The 27318-nt window shown below is 49.3% G+C and overlaps 1 protein-coding gene across 2 annotated transcripts in view; it reads left to right on the forward strand.

The window, feature by feature from the left end:
• Positions 1 to 24042, forward strand: part of MYO7A (myosin VIIA) — a 105837-nt gene extending 81795 nt beyond the window's left edge. For both annotated transcript variants that reach the window (XM_039537700.1, XM_039537708.1), the window contains 16 exons: positions 204 to 330; positions 1690 to 1859; positions 2432 to 2622; positions 3230 to 3354; positions 4062 to 4219; positions 5690 to 5843; positions 6636 to 6791; positions 7930 to 8035; positions 10577 to 10690; positions 12587 to 12674; positions 13971 to 14077; positions 15889 to 16074; positions 16904 to 17020; positions 18178 to 18261; positions 20490 to 20609; positions 22181 to 24042. In XM_039537700.1, the coding sequence (XP_039393634.1) occupies positions 204 to 330; positions 1690 to 1859; positions 2432 to 2622; positions 3230 to 3354; positions 4062 to 4219; positions 5690 to 5843; positions 6636 to 6791; positions 7930 to 8035; positions 10577 to 10690; positions 12587 to 12674; positions 13971 to 14077; positions 15889 to 16074; positions 16904 to 17020; positions 18178 to 18261; positions 20490 to 20609; positions 22181 to 22273 (2096 nt within the window). In that variant the 3' untranslated portion in view covers positions 22274 to 24042. The remainder of the gene's footprint in view (positions 1 to 203; positions 331 to 1689; positions 1860 to 2431; positions 2623 to 3229; positions 3355 to 4061; positions 4220 to 5689; positions 5844 to 6635; positions 6792 to 7929; positions 8036 to 10576; positions 10691 to 12586; positions 12675 to 13970; positions 14078 to 15888; positions 16075 to 16903; positions 17021 to 18177; positions 18262 to 20489; positions 20610 to 22180) is intronic.
• The last annotated feature ends 3276 nt before the right edge of the window (positions 24043 to 27318 follow it).

The raw sequence follows: 27318 nt of genomic DNA on the forward strand, positions 1-27318 counted from the left end.
GTGCAGCCTGGCTATAAATGTCTCAAGCGCTGATGCTTTTACCACGTCCCCAATGAACAAGACGGGGTCTTTCTGGCCTTTACGACTTGATTTGAGAGCTAAAAGCCTGTCCAATTTGTAAACCATTTTTAACCAGCATTTTAACTTTACAGTCTGATAGTTGCCTGCACATTTATCTATTGTGCATATTGTCTTCAACCCAGGACCCAGCCTGCCCAAGAACGATGTGATTGTAGCTGTGAATTGGACCGGAGTGTACTTTGTGGATGAACAAGAACAAGTCCTCTTAGAACTCTCCTTCCCAGAGATCACGGCTGTCTCAAGCAGTAGGTAAGGAGGAGCAGAATGAGTCAGTCTGACGTAGGCAACCCTAGTTTGATAGTATTGGTCTTAGGGTGACCAGACAGCAAGTGTAAAAAATCGGGACGGGGGTGGGGGGTAATAGGTGCCTATATAAGAAAAAGCCCCCAAAATCGGGACTGTCCCTATAAAATCAGGACATCTGGTCACCCTGGTTGGTCTCAATCTTTATTAACCAGCATGGTGGTTTCCCTACTAGCAGTTAAAAGAAAGGATAGTGATGTTTTTCCACAAGGCAATACTTGGAAGCATCTCCTAGCAGATTTCCTTTACTAAGACAACAGCCATCGACATGAGTAATTAAAAGCCAGTTTCCGCCCTGGGACATACTTGCAGCTTCCATTAATCAAGCAGGAGCAGCTTCCTCATGTCCAAGGGTAGAATTTGCTCTGTGTTGTGATGTAAAAGATTCAACCCAGAGTCAGAACAGAATGCCGACATAAGGCATGTCTTGGAAGCACACGAAGAGAACTGCATTCCTGCTGAACCTAAATCCAACCTCAAGGCCGTTTCTGAAATGAAGCAGAGGCCAGGGTCTGCACCTTGCTTTGTATATTATGGAAAACATTTTTGATACTCGTGCTAGACTGATTTCTGGTAGGCACAGGCATGTTCTAATTTCTATTATAGGGAGGAGTCAAGGATAAATTTGTCTTATTTACAGACAGAATTAATTCTGCCACACAGTGGTACCTCCCCATAATTTTTAATTTATTATTATTTGTATGGGCCTAGGACCCCTAGTCCTGAAACAGGACCCCATTGTGCTAGGCGCTGTACAGAGACTAAAAAGACAGACCCTGCTCCAAAGAGCTTAACTGTCACATTAGAGCTCCTGGTACAGGTTTGCTCTGCTCTTTCCCCGATTCCCAATCAGCATTCTTCCCTTCTCTTCACCACGCGCTCTCAGACAAAAGCGACCATGCACCAAACCCAGAAAATGAAAATGACCTCTGGTGTTTGTTATGCAGGAGGGCCGACTAAATGACCGTAATGATCCCTTGTGGCCTGGGAATCTATGAGCCAATTTCGCCTTCATGCTAGGACCAAATTTTCAAAACTCTCCACCTGAGTTGTGCTGGCAAAATGTGTGTGTGTGTGCGCCTGGGTCCCAGATGTGCACTTGCCCAGCAGCGTTTGTGTATAGAGGGAAGCCCATTTTGACAGTGCTAAATGCATGTTTGTCCTCACGAGTGGCAGTGTGTGTTTACAGCAGGCGCACATGCACATTTTGCAGGAACGATGGAGGTGGCCAGCTGTGAACCTTTTCCCCCAAATCTCCGGGTGACACTGGTTTAATGAATGTGGTTTCTATGATCCCTGTTCTAGAGGTGGAAAGCTCCAAGGGCAGAGTTTCACCTTGGCCACCATTAAAGGGGACGAGTACACCTTCACCTCCAACAATGCAGAGGACATCCGGGACCTTGTTGTCACCTTCCTAGAAGGACTAAGGAAAAGATCAAAGTATGTTGTCACTCTCCAAGACAACCCAAACCCTGGTGAGTAAACTGACCAACCCAAAGGCAAAGAAATCCTCTGGCTTTAGGGCAGGCAATCTTTCATATATCGCACTGGGAAAGCTGCCAGCTTCTCCTGCAAGAGCAGCACTCATGTATAAAAGCTTTTGTTTAATCAGGATTGGATGTCTCTTTCGGAAAATATATCCTCTAGCTCAACCAGAAGTTATGGGCTTTCTGCAGGGATTTCTGGGTGAAATTCTCTGGTTGGTGTTCTGCAGGCAGTGAGATTAGATGAGCACAGTGGTCTCTTCTGACCTTGAAATCAGTGTGTAAGACCTTTGGTTAGGGTGGGATTTTCAAAAGTGCCTGAGGGAGTTGAGCATCCAATTTCTATTGAAAGCCAGTGGGATTTGGGAGCCTAACTCTCCTCATTCCCTTTGAAAATGCCAGCCCAAGCACTTCTGTAAGTGGTATTTGTTCACTGTACACATTTAGCAATCGCCTGTTTTATAGGATCCGATTTCCCAGGGATAGGTGTGTTAGGCAGGCATGTAGACAAGGTAATTACTCCAAAGGATGTTTGGAAATAACAGCAGCCGCTTCCACTGCAGTGGGAGAAGAATCTGGATTCCTCAGCTTCCATAAAGGAGACCTGATTGTTATGGACCAGGACACTGGAGAGCATGTCATGAACTCGGGCTGGGCCAATGGGGTCAATGAAAGGACCAAACAGAGAGGAGATTTCCCAACAGACTGTGTTTACGTCTTGCCGACTGTCACCTTGCCGCCTCTGGAGATTGTGGTAAGATACCCTAAGGGATGGTGCATCTTGGTGCCTGATACAAAAGCCACTGACATCAAAAGGAGTTGTTCCATTGTCTTCAAAGATTAGATCAGGCCCTGATGATGATGCAGTGGAAGCAAGAATGACTAAGAGGGTCATTGGGGCAGAGGGGAACCAGATTTCATCTGTCTGGACAACCTATTAGTCTTTCCACTGAGCTTTGAAAACCACCCACTTTGGACCTAAAATATGGCTGAATCTTCTTAGATGTCACTGTGGCTTGAATTTTGAAGGTGATATTTGGGCAGGGGAGATGTGTCTGTGCAGCTATGAATGAGAGGGGAAGTGGGTCCATAAGGTACTTTCTCTCTTAGGATGTGGTCCACACTGTTTTGAGATCCCCCTGTGTTAATTACTAAGAAATGCACGAAACTGCATAGTTCCACTATGATTGAGTGTTGTTGCTGTTTATTAGTTTGAAGTTAATATTTTGTTGTTTTTTCATTACAGCATGATTTTCTTTCATCTTCAGTCTTTTCATTTTTCATCTGCTTTCCCCCTCTGGACACATCAAAATTCTTTCATCTAAAATACATTGACTAACCATGACTCCTTTATTCTCTAGGCGTTAGTCACAATGACCCCTGACCAGAGGCAAGATGTTATTAGAATGTCCCAACTGGCGATTTCGGACAGTGAAGAAAGAGTGAAGCCATACACCTTGGAAGAGTTCTCTTATGATTATTTTAGGTGAAACTTAAAAAAAAAAATCTCTTCGGCATGCATAAAGGACTTGAGTTCATTTCTAAGGCAGAGCCGAATCGATGGCTGCATTTCAGGATTACTGTAAGAAAGCTTTAGATTTCAGTTTGTCTGGCCCGATAGGACTACAGCTGTGATTTAGGATATTGCGTTCTGTGTATAAACTGGCAGAACATCAGAAGTCTGATTGTTACATGAAATTTTACGGCCAGCGTTATTCATACGGCTAACGTATGGTCCCTTCTGGCCTTGAAGCCTCTGAATCATATGTAGAACATTACACGGGATCATGGAAATGTAGGGCTGGAAAGGACCTTGAGAAGTCATCAGGTCCACTCCCCTGCACTGAGGCAGGACCAACTAAACCTTAGACTATCCCTGACAGGTGTTTGTCCAACCTGTTCTTTAAAAAACATTAGTCTCTTCTGGTATGGCAAGTCCTGTGTGTTAACTCCAAATAAACTAGAGCCTGGCACCTGTTCTAGGCATCTAGTGGGTTGATCCAGCGATCACTGAAGGCAACAGGGAGACTCCTATTGACCTCAATGGGCGTTGGATTGGACCCTATAAGAGCGCCCTAACGCAGAACTGGGAGCCTTACATTTGGCACCCAAGTTCAGAAGCTGGGCTCCACAGAGCCGTCTCATCCCTCGTAATCTCTCCACGATTCCTCATTGCTTTGTGTTTGCTGCTAGGCCACCTCCGAAGCACACTCTGAGCCGGGTGATGATCACCAAAAATCGAGGGAAAGACAAACTGTGGTGCTACACCCGAGAGCCCATCAAGCAGCCCTTGCTGAAGAAGATCCTGGGCAGCGAGGAACTGTCCCAGGAAGCCTGCATGGCGTTCATTGATATCCTTCCAGTGCTGTGGAAAGGTTGCCCACAATACATCAAACCGACATAGAGGCCCGGCCCAAGGAGTCGCAGTATGGGCCTGATCCAAGGCCCACTGAAATCAGTGGAAAGACTAACATTGACTTCAGCTGGCTTTAGGTCATGCATCATGAATAAGGCTACGATTGTGTCATGGAGCTCAGGGAATCCGTGACTTCCAGAGATCTCCATGACATTTTCTGCCCCGGGGCTGGAACTGTCAGCTGGCAGCCCCGCAGCTCTGAGTCACTCCTATCATTGGGCCCCACAGCAACTCCTAGCCTCCGGGCCTCTGGGGTCCCCCGGAGCTCCCAGACCCTGCAGGTGGTGGCAGTCCCCTGGAGCTCCCAGCTGCTGAGGGCGGCAGAGGAACCCTGGAGCTCCCACTTGCTGCTAGCGGCAGGGATCCTCGCAGCTGCCCACCCACAGTGGGCAGCGAGGTGACCCCCCACCCCACAGCTGCTCAGCCATGGCGGGTGGTGAGAGGACCCCAGAGCTCCCAGCCACTGCAGGGGGACGAGGGGATCCCAAAGCCCCAGCAATAGTGGGTACTGGACCCTCCTCCCTCCCCATTTGTCAGGGATATTTTTAGTAAAAATCACAGACAGGTCAAGGGCTTCCGTGAATTTTTGTTTATTGCCTGTGACCTGTCTGTGATTTTTACTAAAAATATCCCTGACAAAATCTGAGCCTTAACCATGGGACTTGGTACAAGTGCTAATGATTAGAGATGGGCCTGAACCAACTCCTGGACTCAAATAACTCTGACCTCTGAGGGCCGGTCAAAACGCATATCCAGATTATGCAGATGACCTGCATCTTTATAAGCTGGCTACACCAAACTCGGACTCAAGCATTACGTGGTAGATAAAGCTCAGATCCTAACATTGCAGTGTGAGCCATTCCTTAAAAATAATAAATGGAAAATTTGGTCAAAAATGGAGGGGGGGGATTTTCGATGAAGCTTTTGTAAATTTTTTCCTGTTTTTTTTCCCCAACCAAAATTAAATTCAGAAAATTCATTTCAAACACGCTGCACTAAATAATAATAATTACAATAGAACTAGCAGGATGAGCCTGGTGTAAATGTGTGTAGCTCCATTGACTTCCACAGAGCTCTGCCAGCATACGCCAGCTGAAGATCTGGCCATTAATAATAATAATTCCATGGCACTTACACGGTCTGAAGAAAGGGTTGCACTCATTCTGGGCCTACGTGTTCCCCCATCCAAGTCTCTCCAGCCTAAGAAAGCAAGATGACACATAAGGTTCTATGATTATGGGTGCCATCCAGAAGGATCCCAAAGCACATTTGAAGATTAACTACACACCTACCACCAAAATGCAGCCACCTCTGGAGTGATGCATAGCAACTCTTTAATTGGGTCGGTATCCGAAGCCATTCCCTAAGCCTCCTCGTTAGTGTATCCTTGACTGCTGCCTTGCACCTGTGCTGAAGTATATGGGTGACTATCCATCCAAAAGAACCCGCTCAGTCAACGAGCTAACAGACCAAATATTTGAAGGTGCCTTGAAAGCTGAACCGTTGAAAGATGAAATCTACTGTCAGATCCTCAAGCAGCTCACTGACAACCACATTAAGTAAGAGTCGTTCTTCCCCATGTACCCTGCTGTAACTATCCGTGTCGGGTAATGCAGGACTGACTGGGGGGGGAGGGGGGGCTGCAGAAATGGGTAGGCCCAGAAGTCTTCCGTTCTCTCTGTCCTCTTTAAAGATTTTTATCATTACTTTATCTACCGTCTCTGTGCTGATGACTCCAATCTGTCTGGACTTGTTCCTGTCCGTCTGCTTCTGCATTTTCCTCTGGCTCTATGATATCTCCTCCAGGGCAGATGTCTTGCCATCAATTTAAATTTAACAGGATCTACTTTTCCACCTATTCTCTGTTGTTACTGACCCTTCCACCATCCTCCCGGTCACTCAGGCCTAGACTCTGGTGTCATCTTTGACTCCTCCCTTTTCCTCTCCCCAGACATTCAGCCCAGATCCTTATCTGGTGTTTTTTTCCTCCACAACAATTCCAAGGTCCTCTACAGTTGTGCGGTGCTGGTGAATCTTCTCTCTACAATCTCTGCCCCTTGATGTATATGTAACCCCATTACTAACATTAGTGTCAGTGCTATAAGGCTTGAGACCCAAATTCCCAAATTTCAGACCCAAATTCCCATCTGTGCTCAAGTCCCTTACCCGACTCTGACAGTCTTGAACAGGGATGGAAGTGGGGTAAATTCCATTGATGGCCACTTTCATGCTCCTCTACGCTGCCAGAGCAGTGTCAAGGGGGCCTTAGTGTAAGTGAGACCCAGACCTTTCTGGTAGATAGTGTTCCTTCGGGGAGTTTGATTTTCCTGTTGTGTATCTGTGTCTTTAAGGTACAGCGAAGAGAAGGGTTGGGAGTTGCTTTGGTTGTGCACAGGCCTTTTCCCTCCCAGCAATGTTCTCCTGCCCCATGTCCAGAGGTTTCTCCAGTCCCGGAAGCATCACCCCCTAGCCACAGATTGCATACAGAGACTACAGAAAGCACTGAGGTATGGTACCAGATTCTGGTAGATGTGATGGTGTGTGTGTGTGCTATTTGCCAGTATTTGCTGGCTGAGGAAGTGGGGAAGGGTTAGGACAGAGTGTTAAGCGTCTCTCTGTCTGTCTACTCCAGTGGACAGGGCTCTGATCTGGAAGTTGGGTGATGTGGGTTCTGTTCCTGTCTCTACCGTGATTGGCTGTCAGACCTTGGGCAAATCCGTTTGGGGGAGGCATTGACAGGTGCCTAACCCATTGCCTTTCTATGCAAGTTGAAAATTTCCCCATGCACCTTTCTGCCCCTCTATTTTCCAGCTGCAAAATGGGAATAACTTTACTTACCTTCCTTAATACGCTTAATAAAGCACTATGGATGAAAAACCAAGTAGTATTAGTCTGTCTATCCACGCATTCCTAATGTACCCATCACTGTGATATCTAGCGGCCAAATAAACACATTCTCCCCCTTCAGACCTCTGCTTAACCCTTGCATCTAGTAAGAGGCCCATAAAATCCTCCATGGCTAGGCTGCTCTGGTGCTATGACAGCTACTTATTATAATAACCATGACTCCCTGGCTGTGACCTTGAGCTCCCTCTCTCTGGTCATTGTAGCCACCTCTTGTCTCTCTTCATACCCTTAGACTATCAGCTCTTTGAGACAGGGACCATTCTTTCATTATATATTTGTACAGCACCTAGCACAATGCAGCCCTGATCCTGCTTATGGCCTCTAGGCGCTACCACAATACAAATAATAAAATAAAACAGGGCAGAAGAATCCTTGCAGTGACTGCCTTGTCTGCTCATATTTCCATGGGCCATTCTGGGGGAAGGTAGGTTGGCTATGAAAACTACAAGATGTATTTGTTCCTGTACCTAACCATAGCAGCAGCCGTGGTAAATCATAGATCTTTCAAACCCTTCTCCGTTGTGTCCTCCTTTTGATTACTGATAGCCAAGCAGGTGAGTCCTTTCCCAGCTCCTATCCTAAAACCATTTTCCATGTAAGAACCCTTTCCATTTTGTGTTGCTCCTGGGGTTTCATTAGGTGCTTATTGAAGATAGTATTTTGGTTTTGTAGGGTATAAAAGTATATCAGCAGTGAGTTCTCTAGTGCCATATTCATTGTAAATCTCCTCTCTTATAGGAATGGATCCAGGAAGTATCCTCCCCATCTGGTTGAAGTGGAGGCAATTCAGCACAAAACCACCCAAATTTTCCACAAAGTTTACTTCCCCGATGACACTGATGAGGTAAGAGGGAGAAAAAAGATCTGAATTCCATCAGGAGAGTCTTAAGTTTTCTCTAATTAATGCCCAACCTAGGCTAACGTCAGTTCTGGCTCAGGCTAGGCTTGTGTAAGACCATGGAGTACAATAGTATGTCACAGATGTGGATGCTTAGCTACACGGATCAAAATCAACATGAGTTTGAATCGTTGCCATTTCAACTCAGTTTTTCAAAACAAAGATCCTGAGTCTCTTTTCTCTTCTGCTGGCAAAGTTAATAGAGGGACACCAGTGTCAATCTGGGAGAGGGGAAGCAGGACCAAAGCCACCTCTAACTATAAAAGGAACTAACCTGATGTGTGAATGTGAAAACATGTAACCTTTGCTCATATACGTAGGGGTCTACCAAATTTGCATTCATAAAAATCATGTCACAGACCGTGAAATTTGTTCTCCCCCATGAAATCTGGTCTCCGACAGATCTGAAGGCAGAAGGGAAAGCGGCGGCTGCTGGCTGGGCACCCAGCTCTGAAAGCAGTTCTGCTGCCAGCAGCATCGGGGAAGCAAGGATGGCATGGTATGGTATTGACACCCTTACTTCTGTGCTGCTGCTGGCAGTGGCACTGCCATCAGAGCTGCCCCTCTCCCGCCACCCAGCTTCAGGCAGAACTGCCACCAGGAGCAGCGCAGAAGTGAGGGTGGCAATACCGCGACCCCTCCTACAATAGGCTTGTGCCCCCCTTTTGTGTGGGGGCCCCCAGTTTGAGAAATGCTGTGGAGCAATCGCACATTTTTCATGGATTGGTCACGGCATAAATAGCAAATTTTGTGGATGTGTAACACATCCAGGAAATTTGTTATTTATGCTGTGACCAACCCGTGAAAAATGTGTTTGATTTCTCTGCGATTTAAATATCTATCCCATTCCTTCATGGTCTTCTCTCAACTAGACTGTCAGCTCTTTGTAGCAGGCAGCACGTCTTTTATTGCCTGCTAAGCACCCTGCATGCTTATGGAGATGAATAGGAATATTTATGCATGAGCAGCTTTGTGTGTGCAGTTCCTGGCACATGCCACAATCTTGTTGTGTGGATTTGAACATCTAAACCCTATTGCTGGCGGGTACAAGAGATAGAAGGTGATGAATGCCCACACAAGTGCGTGCTTGTGTGAAGCTGGGCATGCACAAGGGGAGATCAGGGGGTGCCCCCCTTTGACAAGGTGGCCCCGTCTGTCATGGAGATCTTTGCAGCTGCATTGAGATGTTATCTCTTTAGAACTCTTTCCATGGGCAGGTCTACACTACAGGTGGGATCGACGCTCTTGAGATCGATCTACTGGTGGTCGATTTAACGGGTCTAGTGAAGACCCGCCAAATCGACAGCAGATCGCTCTCCAGTCGACCCCTGTACTCTACCCCCAACGAGCAGACTAAGGTAAGTCGATGGGAGAGTTTCTCCTGTTCACACATGCCTCTTCCTCCCCCCACAGTGTAGACCTCGCAGTAACTCAGCCTAAGGTACGTCGACTCCAGCTATGTTATTTACGTAGCTGGAGTTGCATAGTGTAGGTCGACTTACCGCAGTAGCGTAGACATAGTCTAAATGTGTCAAGGGACAAGCCAGATAATGGTTTACAGACACATCTTGGGAAGCCTGAAGGCAGACACAGTGGGGACTTGAATGTTAGGTGGGTTAGCCACCCGAGGTACCCGTGATGATCTGCCCTGTAAAGGCTGCATGATCAGCTGGGTTATGGGTACAGCAGTGGTGTGACACTCTGAATGCCATCAGGTCCCAGGGGCAGCCTGTTCTATTTAAAAGGACAGCCAGCAGCATGGAGTCATACCACCCCCGAACAGCGAGAGGCAGGTGTGCCCTGCAGGGGTAGAATCATGTCTGCACACCTGGGGCGTCTCAGTCCTCTGCATAGGCCCAGTGTAGCATCTCTCCCTTTCTCTTACTGCATAAGGTAGCTGCATTTCCTCCCCCCTGAGAACCAACAGCAGCTGCAAAAAAATCTGTCCTGTGCAGATTTGGGCCACTTTCCACTGATTTGGGGGAGGGAGGGGTCTCGATTGTAGGGTGCCTGCGCTGGGCTTGATTCACACGCATGCAGAGCACCCACAACTCCAGCTGAAGTTATTGGGAGCTGTTAGTAACTCGGCACCTCTGAAGGTCAGGAGCCAAAGTGGCTCAAGGGGGGCCCGCAAATCAGTGATCACTGGTAAAAAGTGAGCGTGAGGAAAGGCAGGAATGCCCTGAGTCTCTGAGGCCCCAGAAGCAAAAGCCGAGCACTGACTGCTGCTCAGAATAAAGAGAGAAGAATTGGAACCTGCTGATGAAGTAGGAAGACCTTAGGCATCGCCTTTCTCCCCTTGAACAATGGCAGTGGTACGTTAGCATCTAGGGGGGACCAGGAAGAATGCACAGAGAAGCAATGCTGTAACTCAGCAGGACAGCTCTGCCTCTCTGCAAAAAAGCACCTCTAAGTTTCCCATGAGAGAGGGTGACCCGGGAATGAAGAGCGAGGTGGCTGAGGTGTGGGTTCCACCTCTCTTTGCAGGCGTTTGAAGTGGAGTCCAGCACTAAGGCCAAGGATTTCTGCCAGAACATCTCCAGCAGACTGCTGCTGAAGTCATCGGAGGGCTTCAGCCTCTTCGTCAAAATCTCCGACAAGGTGAGCGGCGCACAAAGCGATCGGCCACAGACTGCGCAGCTCTGCATCTCAGAGCCTTTGCTGCACCATGTCCAGCTGGTGTAAATCATCGGCACTCTGCTGAAGCCGGTGGAGCTATGCCACTTTACACCACTTGGTCCATTGCTCCTGAGCTTCTCCCTGGATCTGACCCCTGGAGATTTCTATTCAAAGGTCCAGGCAGTCCTGCAGCCCCTGCTCACAAGCCTCATCCCACTGAAGTCAAAGGGAGCTGGCAGCATATTACTGTCAGGATGAGGTTTTCCAAAGCACTCAGTGAGGGCCTAACTCTGCTCCAGTTCACATCAATCCCATCCCAAGTCAGTGACTTCGATCCAGGCTGAGCGCTTTAGAAGATCCCATTCTACAGCTTCAGGGCCTGATCCTGCCCCCTGTCCTGACTCCTGTGGCAGTACTGGCATACATAAGGATCACAGGACAGTGCCCTTAAATTCTGTAACATCTTGGATGCCAGTTGCATCTCAGACTGCTTTAGAACACAAGAACAGCCCTACTGGGTCAGACCAATGGGTCATCTAACCCAGTATCCTGTCTTCCAACAGTGGCCAATGCCAGGTACTTCAGAGGGAATGAACAGAACAGGGCAATCATCAAGTGGTCAATCCCCTGTCATCTGCTCCCAGCTTCTGGAAGTGAAAGGCTAGGGACACCCAGAGCATGGGGTTGCATCCCTATCTTGGCTAGTAGCCATTGATGGACCTATCCTCTATTAAATTATTTAATTATTTTTGAGATCCATTATAGTTTTGGCCTTCACAACATCCCCTGGCAAGGAGTTCCACAGGTTGACTGCGCGTTATGTGAAGAAATACTTCCTTTTGTTTGTTTTAAACCTGCTGCCTGTTAATTTCATTGGGTGACCCCTGGTTCTTGTGTTATGAGAAGGAGTAAATAACACTTCCTCCTTCACTTTCTCCACACCATTCATGATTTTACAGACCTCTATCATATCCGCCCTCAGTGGTCACTTTTCCAAGCTGAAAAGTCCCAGTCTTATTAATCTCTCCTCATATGGCAGCTGTTCCATACCCCTAATCATTTCTGTTGCCCTTCTCTGTACCTTTTCCAATTCCAATATATCTTTTTTTGAGATGCACGCAGTATTCAAGATGTGAGCCTACCATGGATTTATATAGTTGCAGTATAATATTTACTTATTATATGTCCCTAATGGTTCCTAACATTTTGTTAGCTTTTTTGACTGCTCTGCAGGGTTAAATCATCCAAAAGGCAGATAGTCTGCTACAAATGACCAAGGAGAGAAGTATATAAATGCTTTGTGGGTTGAGTAAACTGAAGCAATTATTTACAGGATCAACAACAAAGAGCAATGGTATTGTCACCTGAATAAACAAAGGCATCACAGAGCCGGGAGCTGATAGCCACTCCCTATATGGCTCTGGTCCAGCCGGACCTGGGATATTGGACCAGACCGATAGTGACCTATTGGAGGGGAGCAAGAGGATGGTCATGCTGCTGAATAGACTGATTTACAAGGGAGGATTAAACGTGGTACCCAAGAACTGTCCAGAAGCAATGGAGAGATGAAGGGAGATGAATTGATTAGGGTGGAATAAGAGGAGATAACTGGGAATAACGGGATGGAATTAGGTGAAGGACAGCGTAGAAACAGCTAGGCCAGGAATAGCTTTCTCATGGTGAGATCTGTGGAAGCCTCACCACTTGAGACATTTAAAACCAGCCTGGGGAAGGCACTGCAAGACACACTGGAAGAAATTATCCTCCCGTGGCAGGGGGATGGCCTAGGCTAGCCTGCATAATAGGCCTTTTCTCGCCTATAATGCTCTGATTAGCTATTATTTGGTTGGTTTTATTAACAGCGGGATGTTTCCACAGGTTATCAGCGTCCCAGAAGGAGATTTCTTCTTTGACTTTGTCAGACATCTTACAGACTGGATAAAGAAAGCAAGACCTGCAAAAGACGGTAATCATGTCATTCTTCTGTTTTGCTGCTATTTCCTCTCCCAGGTACAGTGCTGGCCGGGGAGGTCTCGTATTGCCAGGGGCAGCTCCAGGCACCAGCGCAGCAAGCGCATGCCTGGGGCGGCAAGCTGCAGGGCGCGGCATGCCGGTCACTTTGAGGGTGGCAGTCAGGTGGCCTTCGGCGGCATGCCTGCGGGATGTCCGTCAGTCCCGTGGCTTCAGCAGCAATTCGGCGGCAGACACACCAAAGACATGGGACCAGCAGATCACCCGCAGAAATGCCGTCGAATCCGCATGACCAGCAGACCATCCACAGGCGCGCCGCCGAAGGCCACCAGACTGCGGTGCTTGGGTTGGCAAAAAACATAAAGCCGCCCCTGCAGAGAGCCCATTGAAATCATTTTTAAAGGCTCCTCTCGCCTACCGTACCATGATGAAAACTACAGCTGTAATGTGTTTGGCACCGTGTAATGTTTGGGTCTTGGGTGTTCATGTAAATCATGTCAATAGCAACTCTGCACCTAAGAAACGATCCATTCTTGGGCAGGGAGAAAACTTTTACTCTTGCTATCCATAACTTCTAAAAAGAACTGCACAACAGCTAACACCCAGCAATACTCCAAGCTCTGACCACTTATACGATGTTAGAGGGCATTTATTGTCTTTGTCGGACTTAAGACTTTATATTGCCACCTGACGGTTCCCAATAATTTCGCAATATCCACTTTAATCCTGTTCCCATTTCTATTAAGGGAATCAAGAATCTTCTGTGGTCATACAGGTCACAGGTGCAAGGGCTGGCAATGCAGAGATCAACTAGACCATGCCTCCAAAAAGTGACTTCCCCTGAAGATTGAAGTTTTGTGGTTGCTGTCCAGACTTTGCCAGATGTGTAAAAACTTTCCGAGGTTTTAGCATTGCTTTGCTAGCTGAAATGCAGCTCCACTAACTGGCCCCAAGTAATTTTCCAGAAACTCCCACAATACAGTGTAATGCTGTTGCTATGAAATTAAATCCATCCTCCTTTCATTCAAGATTTGCCAGTGAATTCAGTGCTTATTTAAGTGAAAGCCTGAAGACCACTAACTTAAGAGTTCATAGAGCAATGTAGGCAGCCACTGTGTAGCCAATGCACTTCAGTCATGGCTTGAACACTTGCTATTTCATCCCTGAACCTCCTGCAGCAGGGACTGTGAATTGCTTCAAGGAGCGAGCGTCTCTTTTATACAGGTTTCCATCTAGTGGTTGAAGCGTTTGTTACAAGCCTAGTCAATGCTGAACAGATTCCTTTTTGCAGGTATAGTGCCTTCTCTCACATACCAAGTGTTCTTCATGAAAAAACTGTGGACAAACACCATCCCTGGGAAGGATTCAATGGCAGACTCCATCTTCCACTATTATCAGGTACTCCATGAGTTTACAATACTGGGGGAGGTCTGGGTGACGCAGGGAACTAGTAAGGGGATAAAAAGGCTTCCTCCTTCTACATCAATCGCTCACACCAGTAATGACAAATAGAGGTTTCCACATGCTGGCTGTTAGGAGGACTGGAGGTCTTAGTCCAGCTCCTCTTGAGTAGGTGTCAACATCATAAAACCATAGGTCAGAGGCACTAATTAGCCATCTTCTTGGCAGTCTCAGCAGACAAGCCGCACTGTGAATAGCCCCAGAGATTTTTCATCTCTTTCATGTCAAGGTGATCTGCTCAGGTTAGGTTTGAGTGGCAGAGACAGGGCAGAATGCCACACAGCTGCTGTACTTGTTCTTCAGCGAAAGAGAGGTCTCTGTTCTGCTGGGCTGTCTGGCCAGCTACTTTCAAGTGTGAAATTCACACGCACACACTATTGATTACAGTCATTCTGGATAAAATGGTTGTTCAAACACGAACGTGCCTCCTGCTGGTTATGTCATACATGGTCTTGTTGACAGATGAGGGGTATTTTTTAAATCATTCTCGAGGTGATATGGCTTAAAGGGGAAGCTTGATTTGACTAAAAGAAAAAGCCATTTGATTCCAAATGATCCCCCTCAACAGCTGAGCTCCTCTGGGCCAACACAAGTGACAAAGTGTGTTAGAGTGTGAGCTAAAATGGCCTTGGTCAAAGTGGTCTGGGTGAGAGATGAGCATCTAGTAGTGGCCAAACTAATCCAGAGCTTGTGCTTTAACAAAACATTTCCGCCCGCCTCATCACAATGACGATTTCAGACAAATATTGCCGTTCCCAGGCAGTTCCTCCATAACTAGAGAGGGGTGAACAGCAGCAAATGCCATTCCCTTGGGGAATTCCCCATATAGGTTGAATTTACCTGGGAAGCGCTTAGTCCTTGCTGTGATGGCAGCCACAGAAGAGATCTGTAAGATTGTAAGAGGTAAATGGTGTTGTAAGTTACACCTCAAGGAACTGGCTGTAACTCACATGGTGAGAGGGCAGAAGCATGGGGGGGGGTGATTGAAGGAAGAAACAAACAGGTGTAAAATAAAGCAGGGAGAGGCCTCAGCTGCATTTTCTCTGCCACCAGCAGTGCAGAGGGGAAGACTCATTGGGGATGAGCCTGCCTGCCTGATGCCTCAGAACCTGATTCCAGCTTATCCACAGTTCTTGTGGGGTTGTAGTTCAGGAGCAGGTTTCGGTTCCTCTCATTTTGGGCCAGTCATGACATCGAGCTTCGGGTTCAGATCCGGCTTCACCGAGGCTCAGGTTCTGCAGATCCAGTATTTTACACAGGATCCATTGCTAAGATTCATGTTTTTCACTCAAATCCCCAAAGCTGTTAGACTTGGGTTCATTTCAAACGTGGGGCAGAGATCAGGAGAGCCCCTGTTTTATCAAGCCCTGATCCCTGGCTGCAGTAGTCCCAAGTGTCTCGGTCTGGGCTTCGCAACCCCCATCCCCAGGGCCACTAACCATTGTGCCTTTCCAGTGTTTCTGAAGGGGAAAGGGGTCCCAGCTAAGTGGGGGTACCAGGATGGGGTTGGGTTGTGGGATGGAAAAGACTGAAGATCACTGCACTAGCACAGCTGGCTTTCAAGCAGCTTCCTTCTATAGCTGCCGACCTGCTAGATTTCCGTTAGCCAGCGTCTATTTGGCATTTGTCTTGGGACGGTTGGGTGCTGCCATTCAAACAGCCTTCCTCTCTGAGGACAAAAGGACGTCTTTGAGAACCTGGATGTTTGTGGCCTCCCCCGTTACCTTGTGAAATGCTTTCGTGTGCAGGAATTACCAAAGTACCTGCGTGGCTACCACAAGTGTACCCGGGAAGAGGTCTTACAGCTGGCAGCTCTGATCTACAGGGTGAAGTTTGAGGATGACAAGTCCTACTTCCCCAGCATCCCCAAGCTCCTGAAGGAGCTGGTGCCTCAGGATCTTCTCCGGCAGCTCTCTCCAGATGACTGGAAAAGGGTAAGGAATGGCCTTGATAACACGGAGCCAGGCTCGGAGAACTGTGCTGCGGGTATAGCATCTGGATAAGCTTGTGTGACAGCTGCCATCCTGTCCAACACAGCAAGGACTGAACCGGGGACCTCCAGACTTAAAAGCATGAGTATAACAGCTTGAGCTAAACCTCTCTAGGTGGGGCTGGAACACAATCTATGCTCTGCCAACCATGCACAGAGTGGGACCGGTAACACACACACACTAGTAGGTTACACTTACACCATAGGTAGCTATTACCATTATAGCAGCGCTTAGGACCCAGCAAAGATCAGGGTCCCATTTTGCAGGGCAGCGTATAAGCACATGGTAAGAGACAGTCCCGGTCCTACAGAGCTTACATTCAAGACAGACAAAGGAAGCAAGGATTGATTATCCCTGTTTTACGTGTGGAGAACCAAAGCACAGAGAGATTAAGTGACTTGTTCCAGATGACCCAAGGAGTCAGTATCAAAGCTGGGAATTGAATCCAGATCTTCCATTGCGCTAGCTCAGTGTGTTAACCACAAGTCTGTCCTGCCTCACACTGGAGAAAGCACCTGTGGATATACTCAAACCTGTACTGGCTGGAAGATGGAAAAATAATGTATAAGGTCTTTTCAGGCTCCTGCACTGGCACAATAGCTAATGCGCAGGTGAGGGCATGGTGGATTTCTGTTAAAACAGGATGGCAAAGTCTGATGTTTTGTGGCAGCAATAACATACATCTGTGTGTCATGATGCTCTTTGTATTCAAATGTCCTAGTTCCCAGGTGGTCTGGCAAGCCCTTCAGTAATGTCATGTTGTCCTTTGTAGTCCATTGTGGCGTATTTCAATAAGCATGCCGGCAAAACAAGAGAAGAAGCCAAGCTTGCCTTCCTAAAGATTGTCTTCAAGTGGCCTACGTTTGGATCAGCCTTCTTTGAAGTGAAGGTACAAATTTCATTGTGTGGGTCACCTGGCAGGAGCAGGAGCAGGGACCCTGGGAAATGGTTGGTTCTCACAGCTCCTCCCCCTGACAAAGTATAAGGAATTCTAAAGGGAAGAACTGATGGCTGTTCGGTGGCCCCTGCCTGGGCCACGGAGACTCATTCGCCAGCTCACTCCCTCTAATTAGGTATTTCCATGGTACTCATCATTGTCTGAGGACCTTCCACTCATGCGTCGATCTGTCCTCGGTGCGGGAGAGCGGTGCTACTATTGCCATTTTACAGATGGGGAACTGAGGCACAGGGTAGAGTGAGATTTTCAATGGGACTTGGGCTCCTAAGCCGCTTAAGAGCTTTTCAAAGTTCTGCTTTAAGTGACTTGCCTACAGTCAGCCAAGGAGTCGATGGATGAGCCAGGAATGGATTGCAGGTCTCCCAAGTCCCCGTTCATTGTCCTAGCCACAAGACCTTGCTTCCTACCCCTTGACTTGGTTCTTCCTGGATGAGGTGGAGGCAGAATGGCTGGGTGTGTGGGGAAGCCTGCATTGCCACTGCCCTTCTTGGTTCTGGGCTGTAGGACTGAGACCCAGAGCCTCAAAGGTATTTACTGCCTTTGGGAGTTAGGTGCCTCCATACCTTTGAGGATCTGGCCCTGAGTCTCCAGAACTGTCTGCCTAGCATCTCTGACCAGCACTAAGGAACCTAAAGCCAAAGGTAGGCCGAGCAAAGGGAAATGGTGCAGTTGGCCCAGGAGTCCTTCAGACCAGAGGTACTAAGGACAGGAGAGTCCATGCATCAAGAAGAGGTGGTCTTAGGAAGGAAGGGCCACCTGGGGCTTCCCACTGCACCGTAGCTCACCCAGTCCACAGGCGGGATGGCTCCCCTACCAGCTGCTTCCATTGGCAAACTGGGCGGGGAAAGAAATGGACAAGAAGGAACTTTAAAGCCGCCAGTCACTTACTCATTAAAGTCACCAGGTGTTTGGGGTGGAGGTGGGGAGCGTCATCATTAGCTAGATGGCTGTTACCATAGCAGTGAAGAGGCCTTGATTTATTTTGAGCTTCCTTAAAAGGATAAACTAGACAGTAACCCATGAGCAAGCTAAAATGCAGCGGGATTCTCGCCAGGAGTCATGTGACTGCTTCGTCTCGTTTCTAACAGCAAACTACCGAGCCAAATTACCCAGAGATCCTTTTAATTGCCATCAACAAGCACGGAGTCAGCCTCATAGATCCCAAAACCAAGGTAAGCCAGACGCCACCAGTTACTACCTGCGGAAAGCTCCACCACGTGCAATGGGGCCATGCCCCTCCCAGGGCTAACGTTAGCGAACTGCGGGTGGGGGTAACGTTAGGCATCTAACTAAATGGCCTGATTCTCAAAGGTACCGAGTCTCCTCTACTTCTTGTGAGGTCGGCAGGAGCTGCAGGCACTCAGCACCTTGGAAAGTCAGGCCACTTGGGTGGAAGTCTGAACACTTTGGTCGCGACTCTGGGGTTTCTAAAAGGTACACACTGACACAAGGTGGGGCTCACTGCTCCTGTCATCATTTGCACCCATGAGTCCATTATGAGGGTGCAGAGGCACCATAGGTCCTGCCTGGACCTCCCTGATGTGCAATATCCCTGTGAGTGCTGCAGCATGACACCCCGTGTGCTCAGCTGGCTAGTGTGGCAGAGGGCAGAGCTACTGCTCCTCCTCTCTCACCCCTTTCCCTGCTCCCCTTGGGGTGGTTTGCTCTCCTGACTGCAAAGATTGCAGCAATCGGATGTGCAAACTCTCTCCGGTTGCAGAGGCATTTCCCTCTACCTTGTGCTTTTGTGCCTGCCAACAGCTGCACACGGCCCAGCCTCAGCTAGCCCTGTGTGCAAAATGTAGGGTGACCATACGTCCCATTTTGGCTGGGACAGGCCCCGTTTTAAGCTCTGTGCTGGCCGTTCCGACTTTTTTGACAAAAACGGGCCTTTGTCCTGTTTGGAGAAGAGCAAACGAGCCCTGCAGGCAGGGGGGCGGCTCGGGCAAGCCCCAGGCCATCCCGTTTTTATTTTAGGAAATATGGTCACTCTAGCGAAATGGCTCTTACGTTTCATGGAAAGTGGTGTTAGGTGCACACATCACAGGAGTGTGTAGCCTGCCTGGCTAAATGATGAGGAAGGGAGACACAGCCGACAACTGGCATTTGTAAACAGTGAGGCAGGGGATTGTTTAGGGTGGCACCAGGGGCTACAGTTAGGCCCGACAGGATGAAATGAAACATGGTCAATATAAGCGGAATAGCAGGAAGAGCTTCCAGAGGCTGAGCTGCATTATGCTGGGGAACAGTCTTCCCAGAGCAAAAGGCTTAGGACAAGGGTGGGCAAACTTTTTGGCCCGAGGGCCACATCAAGGTTGTGAAACTGTATGGAGGGCCGGATAGGGAAGGCTGTGCCTCCCCAAAGAGCCTGGCCCCTGCCCCCATCCGTCCCCTCCCACTTCCCGCCCCCTGACTGGACCTCCGGGACACCCATGCCCTCTATCCAACCCACCCTGCTCCCTGTCCCCTGACTGCCCTGACCCCTATCCACACCCCCACCCCTAACTGCCCCCCAGGGCCACACCCCTTATCCAACCCCGCCTGCTCCCTGTCCCCTGACTGTCTCGACCCCTATCCACGCCCTGCCCCCTGACAGCCCCCCCCAGGAGTCCTATGCCTGTTCCCTGTCCCTTGACCGCCTCCCCCGCGAACCTCTGCTCCATCCAACCATTCCCTGTCCCCTGACCACCACCACCCCGAACCTCTGCCCCATCCAACTTCCCCCTGCTCCCGGTCCCCTGACGGCCCCCCCGGAACCCCCTGACCTTTATCCAACCCCACTGCTCCCCGCCCCCTTACCATGCTGCTCAGAGCAGCAGGACTGGTAGCCATGCTGCCCAGCCGCAGCCAGCTGCCCAAAGTGAGTTGAGGCTGCGGGGGAGGGGCCGGGGGCTAGCCTCCCCCGCTGGGAGCTCAGGGGTCAGGCAGGACATTCCTGTGGGTCAGATGTGGCCCACAGGCCGTAGTTTGCCCACCTGTGGCTTTGGAGCACCATTGCTTGGGACATGGAAACCTAGCCTGGATAACGTACCAGTTCCTTTCCGAGTCCTTCATCATTGTCGGTGAGCTGTGGCTCAGACCCAGAGAGGGGCCGAACTTAGCTGTCCTCCTGCCTAAGCACATAAGAATTGCCTAGTGGCTCAGACCCATGGTCCCTTTAGTCCTCGGGCCCGTCTCCAACAGCGACTGTGGGCTATAGGAAAAAGGCAAGAATCCCCACTGGTCTCTCCAACTCTGAGCACTCGGTTTCTGGGGGTGGGGTTGGGGGCTGGTGGGACCATCTCGCCTCAGGAAATATGTTTGGTTTGTTGGGGTGGGAAGCCCAGAGGGAAATGAGGGGTGAGCCGCTGGGGGTTCAGCACATGTTCCAAGTATCTAACTGTCCTTCTGCGCCTCTTAGGATATTCTCACGACTCATCCCTTCACCAAGATCTCTAACTGGAGCAGCGGCAACACGTACTTTCACATAACCATTGGCAACCTGGTGCGGGGAAGCAAACTGCTCTGTGAAACGTCGCTGGTAAGGGGAGTTCAGGGTTCTCAGTCAGTCACTGAGCACAGAGAGCAAGAGGGGGGGAATGAACTGAAGGCTGAACCTCCAAAACCGCACCCAGGGTTCAGATCCTCTTTTCGTGTCACGTTGACTGTGTCTGAGCGTCTGGGCCAAGGGGCTTTGGAATGGAAGAACAGCAGAGTTAGTGAGCTCACTAAACATGTCCTCTGCGTGGAGCTCCCCTTCCCAGCCCTGCAAGCTAAGGCTAAGACATCACTGGGTCTAGCACAGCTGTTACTGGTGCAGGACTGAATCGGGCTTCAGGCAGGGGCAGTTTTGGAAGTAATTCTGCATTTTTGGAAGAGGGGGCAGGTTTCTGGAGCAGGCTGATTGAAAAGGAAACAGCAGCTGTTTAAAGCCGCTCAGAGGCCTGGGATGTTGAACAAAATCCCCGGATGGATTGATGGGGAGAAGGCAAGTGAGGTGGCCAAGTGTGCAGGATAAATTCACTCATCAGCTTCCTGGATGTGAGGGCAGGAACAGAGGCCATAAGCTGTGCTACGTACTCACAAGGGCCAAACCCTCCGCTGGTGTCAGTGGAGCTGCACCGATTTACACCAGCAGAGGATCGGTGCATAGACTCCATTCCAGCTTTGCCCAGGGCAGTAGTAATAGCTTAGCCTGTTACCCTGACTGACGTCCCTTGTCAGTGGGTGAGGACTCTGAATGTTCAGCCAGGCGTGTCACCGGGAGCATCAAAAGCCTGAGGTGATTTATAGCAAGCCAAACAGGCAGAATCACCACTGTAGCAATCGGGCGCTGGGCACTCTGGAACTGACTAGCATGCAGCTCAGAGCAGTTAGTTCAAGTCTTAAATCCAGTACCAAGCTTCTCTGCCCACCATCCCATAGTGAACCAGAGTCAGTGATACTCTGTAATGGCTCGCTCTGGGTGACACGAGAGCATCACAGTCCGGTTTTTAGCTCTCCACCCCCATCAGAGCAGGGGACTTGCCAGACTGAATCAGACCCAAGCTCTGTCTAGTTCAGTATCTTGTCTCCGACCATAGCCAGCACCAGCTGCTACACGGGAAGATGAAAGAACCCCACTGTAGACTGACGTGGGGTAATCTGCTTGCACATGACGTCTGACTCTGATCTCTAATAGCTACAGATTATCTTAAGCACTGAAGCATGAGGTTTAATATCTCTTCCAATATTTATTGCCATTAATTATAATTACTCCAGAGATTCTTGATATCCGTATAATTATCAAAACCCTTTTTGAACCTGGCTGAGTTCTTGGCCACAACAACTTCCTGTGACAGAGTTTTCCACAGTCCAGTTAGGCGTGTGTGAAAAAGTATTTCCTTGTATTAGTTTCGAACTTGCCATCTTTTCATTGACTGACTGTCCCCTGGTTCTTATCAAAGGGCTAGGCATCGACCAGGCAAGGTTCAAGGCTGTTGTGGTGGGGAGGAAGAGGGTTGTTGATCAGCCTGGTAGTAGTTCACACCGAAGGCATTCAAGGGACATGATCCAGTGACCGGCAGTTAGGCTTTCTGGGTGATGTGTCTGATCTCTCAAACTTCCTACCAGGGCTACAAGATGGATGACCTCTTGACCTCGTACATCAGTCAGATGTTAACAGCCATGAGCAAACAGAGGAGTGCAAAGGGCAGCAGCAAGTGAACTGAAAGAAGCCACTGGCAGGTGGCCATGGAGCTAATTCACCAGCTGGGGCCTGTGGGATACCCCTGCAGCTGGGGCAGAACCTTTTCTGCCCAGATGTGGAAGATGATCCGGACCCCTTCAGAAAGCTCATCCGACTCTGATCTTGAGGGCTCGAGTCCCATTTCCCCTTCCAGCGAGGACGACTATCTGTGATGCTGACCTCCAATTCCCCCCTCCTCCCTAGTAAGCCCTGTTTTAAACTTCTAAGCTTTCTGGGTGACAGACAGTGACTGATCAACAGAGAAACGTCAGCGGGATGTTTACTATCAAACCAAATGACTGAAGTTTGCAAAGGATTGTAGGAAAAAGTTGCGAGTGTTGTTTTTAAAAAGGGGAAGGTGGTCAGGGTGCCATTAAGGACTTTGGAGAAGTTCTGGGCATCCGAGATTTGCTGATCAGTAACCTAACCCTGCTCCATTGTAGAGAAAAATCCCATCCACTCTCCTGCAGGTATCTTGACATTGCAACAGAACAAAAAGAAATCCATTTGTTCTAAAAAAAAAAAAAAAAAAAGCCGAGGGAAAAAGTGCATTTAAAATAGTGGCTGGTTTGTTTCTTCTTAATCCTAATTGAACAGCCTGTACCAGGGCAAAGCTATGACGGGAGACGGGTGCACAACGATGGAGATATTTAAAGGTTTCATTTCTTATTCTTGTATTTATTTATTTTTTAAAGAGAATGACGGCTTCTGGGAGGCTGGCTCTGGGGAAGGCCCCACACAGCTCCAAAGGCTTCACCCAACAGAACCACTCACACACCCAGCGCTCCATTGTCAAAAGGATGAGACTGCGTGTTCATAAGTCAAACTGTTCTAATTAGGGGTGGGCTACAGTTCAGCATCAAATCCCTATTCAGCAGCATGGAAACAAGGCTGCTAAAGATAGCTGACCCCGCCCCCTCCACCCGCAGAATGCACCTGGCAGGATCAAGCTCTTAGCTGGAAGCCTGAAGGTGGCTTTAGGCCCTGAGAGGTGGAAAATGTTGGCCAGGCCATTCTGTGCTGTGTGTTTGATTGTGCGCTGCAGTCGCCTTTCTCTGAAAGTCAAGCCTGGTGCAGCAGGCTTTGCCCTCTGTGCAGTCTTAAAAAAAAAGGTAATAATTGGAGATATACCAATCTCCTAGAACTGGAAGGGACCTTGAAAGGTCATTGAGTCCAGCCCCCTGCCTTTTGCCCCAGATTCCTGGGTGGCCTCCTCAAAGATTGAACTCACAACCCTGGGTTTAGCAGGCCCATGCTCAAACCACTGAGCTATCCCTCCCTCCCTCCTATAGCTTAAATGTATTTGTTCCACAGTGACTTTGTAACAATAGCAGGACATCCAGAGGGAAAGCAGAGCCATTGTGTAAGAAAAATAAACCATGGCTGCAGACAAACATCCCTTCATCTGCACCTCCGCCGCTGTCTGCTAGGCTGTGTTCTGTGTCATGCTGCTGCTTATTATTTACCCTCTGCATTTTCTGGTTTGCTTCAGGTGGGACACTCTGATGGGGTTGGGAAGCTTCCAAATTCTGGGACCATCTCCCATCTCTGCACTAGACTAACCTAAAACTTTGGCCCCAGCCAGCCCCCTAGGAACTGACCTTTGTGGCTCGGTTCCATCATTAAATTTAGCTCTGTCCCATTGTGGCAAAGGAAGGTTGAATAATTGGATCTGGCTATAAACAGAGGCCTAGCTCCTGATGCAAAGTTAATTCATTGGAGGCTAGCAGGAGAACGCTACTGAAAAGCAGAGAAACATGGGAGGATGCCAGCCCCTGTGCTCAGTGCCTAGCCCCTGAGATCACAGGCTACGCCCACCTCAGCCTGACAGATGATCCCAGCATTCGCTCTCATCTGCGTCTCCTAGCACCATTGCATTTCAGCTGAGAGTAAGACAGTCACCATGTGTTTTTAGGAGGCCTTACACTGCTGTGTATATGACCACAGCTAAACCACCCAGGCTCACTGTACTGGGCTCTAGCACATACATTGCAGCAAGGGCCAGGCCACTGCTCAACATGGAGGGTGTCTCCTGCATCAGTGACCGGAACAGTTAGTGGCGTAACTGATCTTTTCTGCCTGTAGCTTCCACGGTTCAGTCGAACAGATCATTTGTGTGGGAGCCTTTCCATCAACTTCAAGGGGCTTTAGATCATGCCCTGGGTTAGCAACCCCAATCTGCCGCCTGTCAGTCAGATCCGCCACCAGGCACAGCATCGACAAGCCCAGGCAGGCGGCTCTGAAAGGACAATAGCCCAACCTCAGGTGTCATGGCATCAAACAGGAGCTGTGCATGGCTGCCTAAATTTCTTTCACAGCATCAGCCACATCCTCCCTTTAAAGTCATGTTGTAGGGTTGGTTCCCAGCAACCAATACTTGAAAGGCATGATCTCAAAGGGCTGTGACAGCAGCTGGGACTATAAGACCCAGCTGAGGTTGAGTTTTGATTCTGGTGCCACTAACACTGGGTGGAGCTCAGCAGAAATGTGCTTAGGTGGGTCAGTACCTTTGAGTCGCCTCATATTAGCCCAGTCCAGAACAATCAGTGTTGCATTCTCACGCTGCTTGTCCCAACACTCAACTGTTTTCCCCTGACCTTTCCCTCGTCCCCACTGCTCTCTGCCTCACTCAGCACTCTAGAACACGGGTAAGACATTTGCACTGCCTTACAGTCCATAACTGGACTTTGCAGAGGACCAGGTTCCACACACAATGGTGCACAAATTAACTTCATTGTTACCTCCTGCACAAGCCGCCCAGGAGCATATGTGGGTAAAATAGTGACACTGGGCCCTGTTGTTCCACTGTTCCTGCGTTTGACGTGCATGAGGGACTGCACGTAGACATCTGAAGGCAGAGGATGCAACTTTGGCCTGGTTCTGAACCACTTTCCACCCATGTAAATGAGGGGCAACGCCACTGATGTCAGTGGCGTTGCACTGGAGTACAACCAATATGGGGGTCAGAACTCGGCCTGCTGGGTCACCAAAATCAATCTTTCATGGCCCTTTTCAGCTACACCCCCAGCAGCAATGGTTCGTGTTTCACCCGTGACCCTACTGCTACCTGCTGCTCTCTTGTGAGCCCACTGCTATTTTGCCCTTCCCGTTGCCTGGCTCTGCAGGCTGCAGTAGGCCTCAGCCGTTCATTACCCTTGAGCAGTTTGTACTCCGTAAAAGACGATCACTGTTTTCAATGCTACCACGGTTGTGCCACCTCTACTCATTCTCTGCAGTGCAGGTCATGTGAGCAGCAGCCTGGCGCACACCCCATCCATGCAGCAATTAGCCTGAGTGTGTGTTTCAGTTTCAGAAGTCCCTTTGGGGTTTGTGTGTGTGTGTGTCACACCCTGCGTGTATTAGTGGCTGTTTGTTCATATTCACACATGCAATGTAACATGAAAACTTACGTCCGTGTGAAATACGCTAATAAAAAAAATACGAATAGGAGGACTTGTGAGAGGCTCTTTGAAGTTCAGTTCGTTGAAGAGATGGCTACCAGGTGATTTGTTCATGGTCTGTAAGTACATACACGGAGAAATCTGAGCGTAGAGAGCTCGTCAGTCTACCAGACAAAGCCGAAACAAGCGCCAGTGGCTGGAAGCTAACACTAGACACATTCAGCCTAGACGTAAGGTGCACATTTTTAACACTGAGGTTGTCAAGCTGCCTAGAGGGGCTCACAAACATGGGTGCCACCTTAGGGAAGACTGTCAAGACGCCAGCCCCCAGTTGGTTATGAGTTCTATGCTTAGAGTTCACCTAACAAGTGTGAACTCCTCAACAGCCTTAGCGTGGAGTCACGAACAGGCCCCTTGGGCACTCTGGGTTAGCTCGCCCCCAAAGCAAACCTGCCTTTGCTATCCCTGGCCCCTTACACAACACTATTCCGGGTACTCCCAGTCCCATAGGACCAGTCACTTATCTCAGGTTAGTGGCATCCCAGGGCTCTCACAAAGACAACTTAAGAACGGCCATACTGCATCAGACCAATCGTCCATCTAGGCCAGTATCCTGTCTTCTAGCAGTAGCCAATGCCAGGTGCTTCAGAGGGAATGAACAGAACAGGCAATTATCAAGTGATTCATCCACTCCCAGCATCTGGCAATCAGAGGCTGAGGACATCCAGGCCATAGGGGGTTGCATCCCTGCCCATCCTGGCTAATAGCCACTCATGGACCTATCTGCCTTAACTTATCTAGTTCTTTTTTTTAACCCTGTTATAGTTTTGGCCTTCACAACATCCTATAATAATTAATGCTCGTTTCTTTTCCTGAATTAATAATTATGTGCACAGGTAAAGCAGGCAAACATATACACACAAATGAGTTAGTCTCTCTTGGGCTTCAGGGGGTAATAGATGCTGTTGTAAAATGCTTAGAAATCTCCCCCCACCCACCCGCCCCTCCGCCCCTCTTGAGGCATTTTTAATTCCCTTCCCCCAGAGTTCAAACTGATGGTACATATGTTGATGCAACAAAGTCTTTGTCCTCTTATGTTTCACAATGGCTCGTTTGGTTGCAATGGGCCTTCTTGTGTGCAGGACCAGCACGTTACACTGATTAATGCTTGGGCAAACTTTTTGGCCCAAGGGCCACCTCTGGGTGGGGAAATTGTATGCAGGGCCATGAATGTAGGGCTGGGGCACGGGGTAGGGGTGCGGGAGGGGGTGTGGTGTGCAGGAAGGGGCTCAGGGCAGCGGGTTCAGGGTGCGGGCTCAGGCCCAGTGCTGCTTACCTTGAGCGGTTCCAGGGCGGCAGTGGCATGCAGTGGAACTATGGCAGGTTCCCTGCCTGCCTTAGCCCTCTGCCGCTCCTGGAAGCGGCCGGCACCACGTCCCCTCAGCCCCTAGGCGAATGGGGGGCAGAGGGCTCTGCACGCTGCCCTCACCAGCGGGTACCTCCTCCGAAGCGCCCATTGGCTGCAGTTCTCCATTCCCAGCCAATGGCAGCTGTGTGGGGGGGGGGAGGTGCCTGCAGGCGAGGGCAGCATGCGGAGCCCTCTGCCCCGGAGCCACAGGGAT

This window comes from Mauremys reevesii, linkage group 1, assembly GCF_016161935.1.
Source record: "Mauremys reevesii isolate NIE-2019 linkage group 1, ASM1616193v1, whole genome shotgun sequence".
Taxonomy (NCBI): domain Eukaryota; kingdom Metazoa; phylum Chordata; order Testudines; family Geoemydidae; genus Mauremys; species Mauremys reevesii.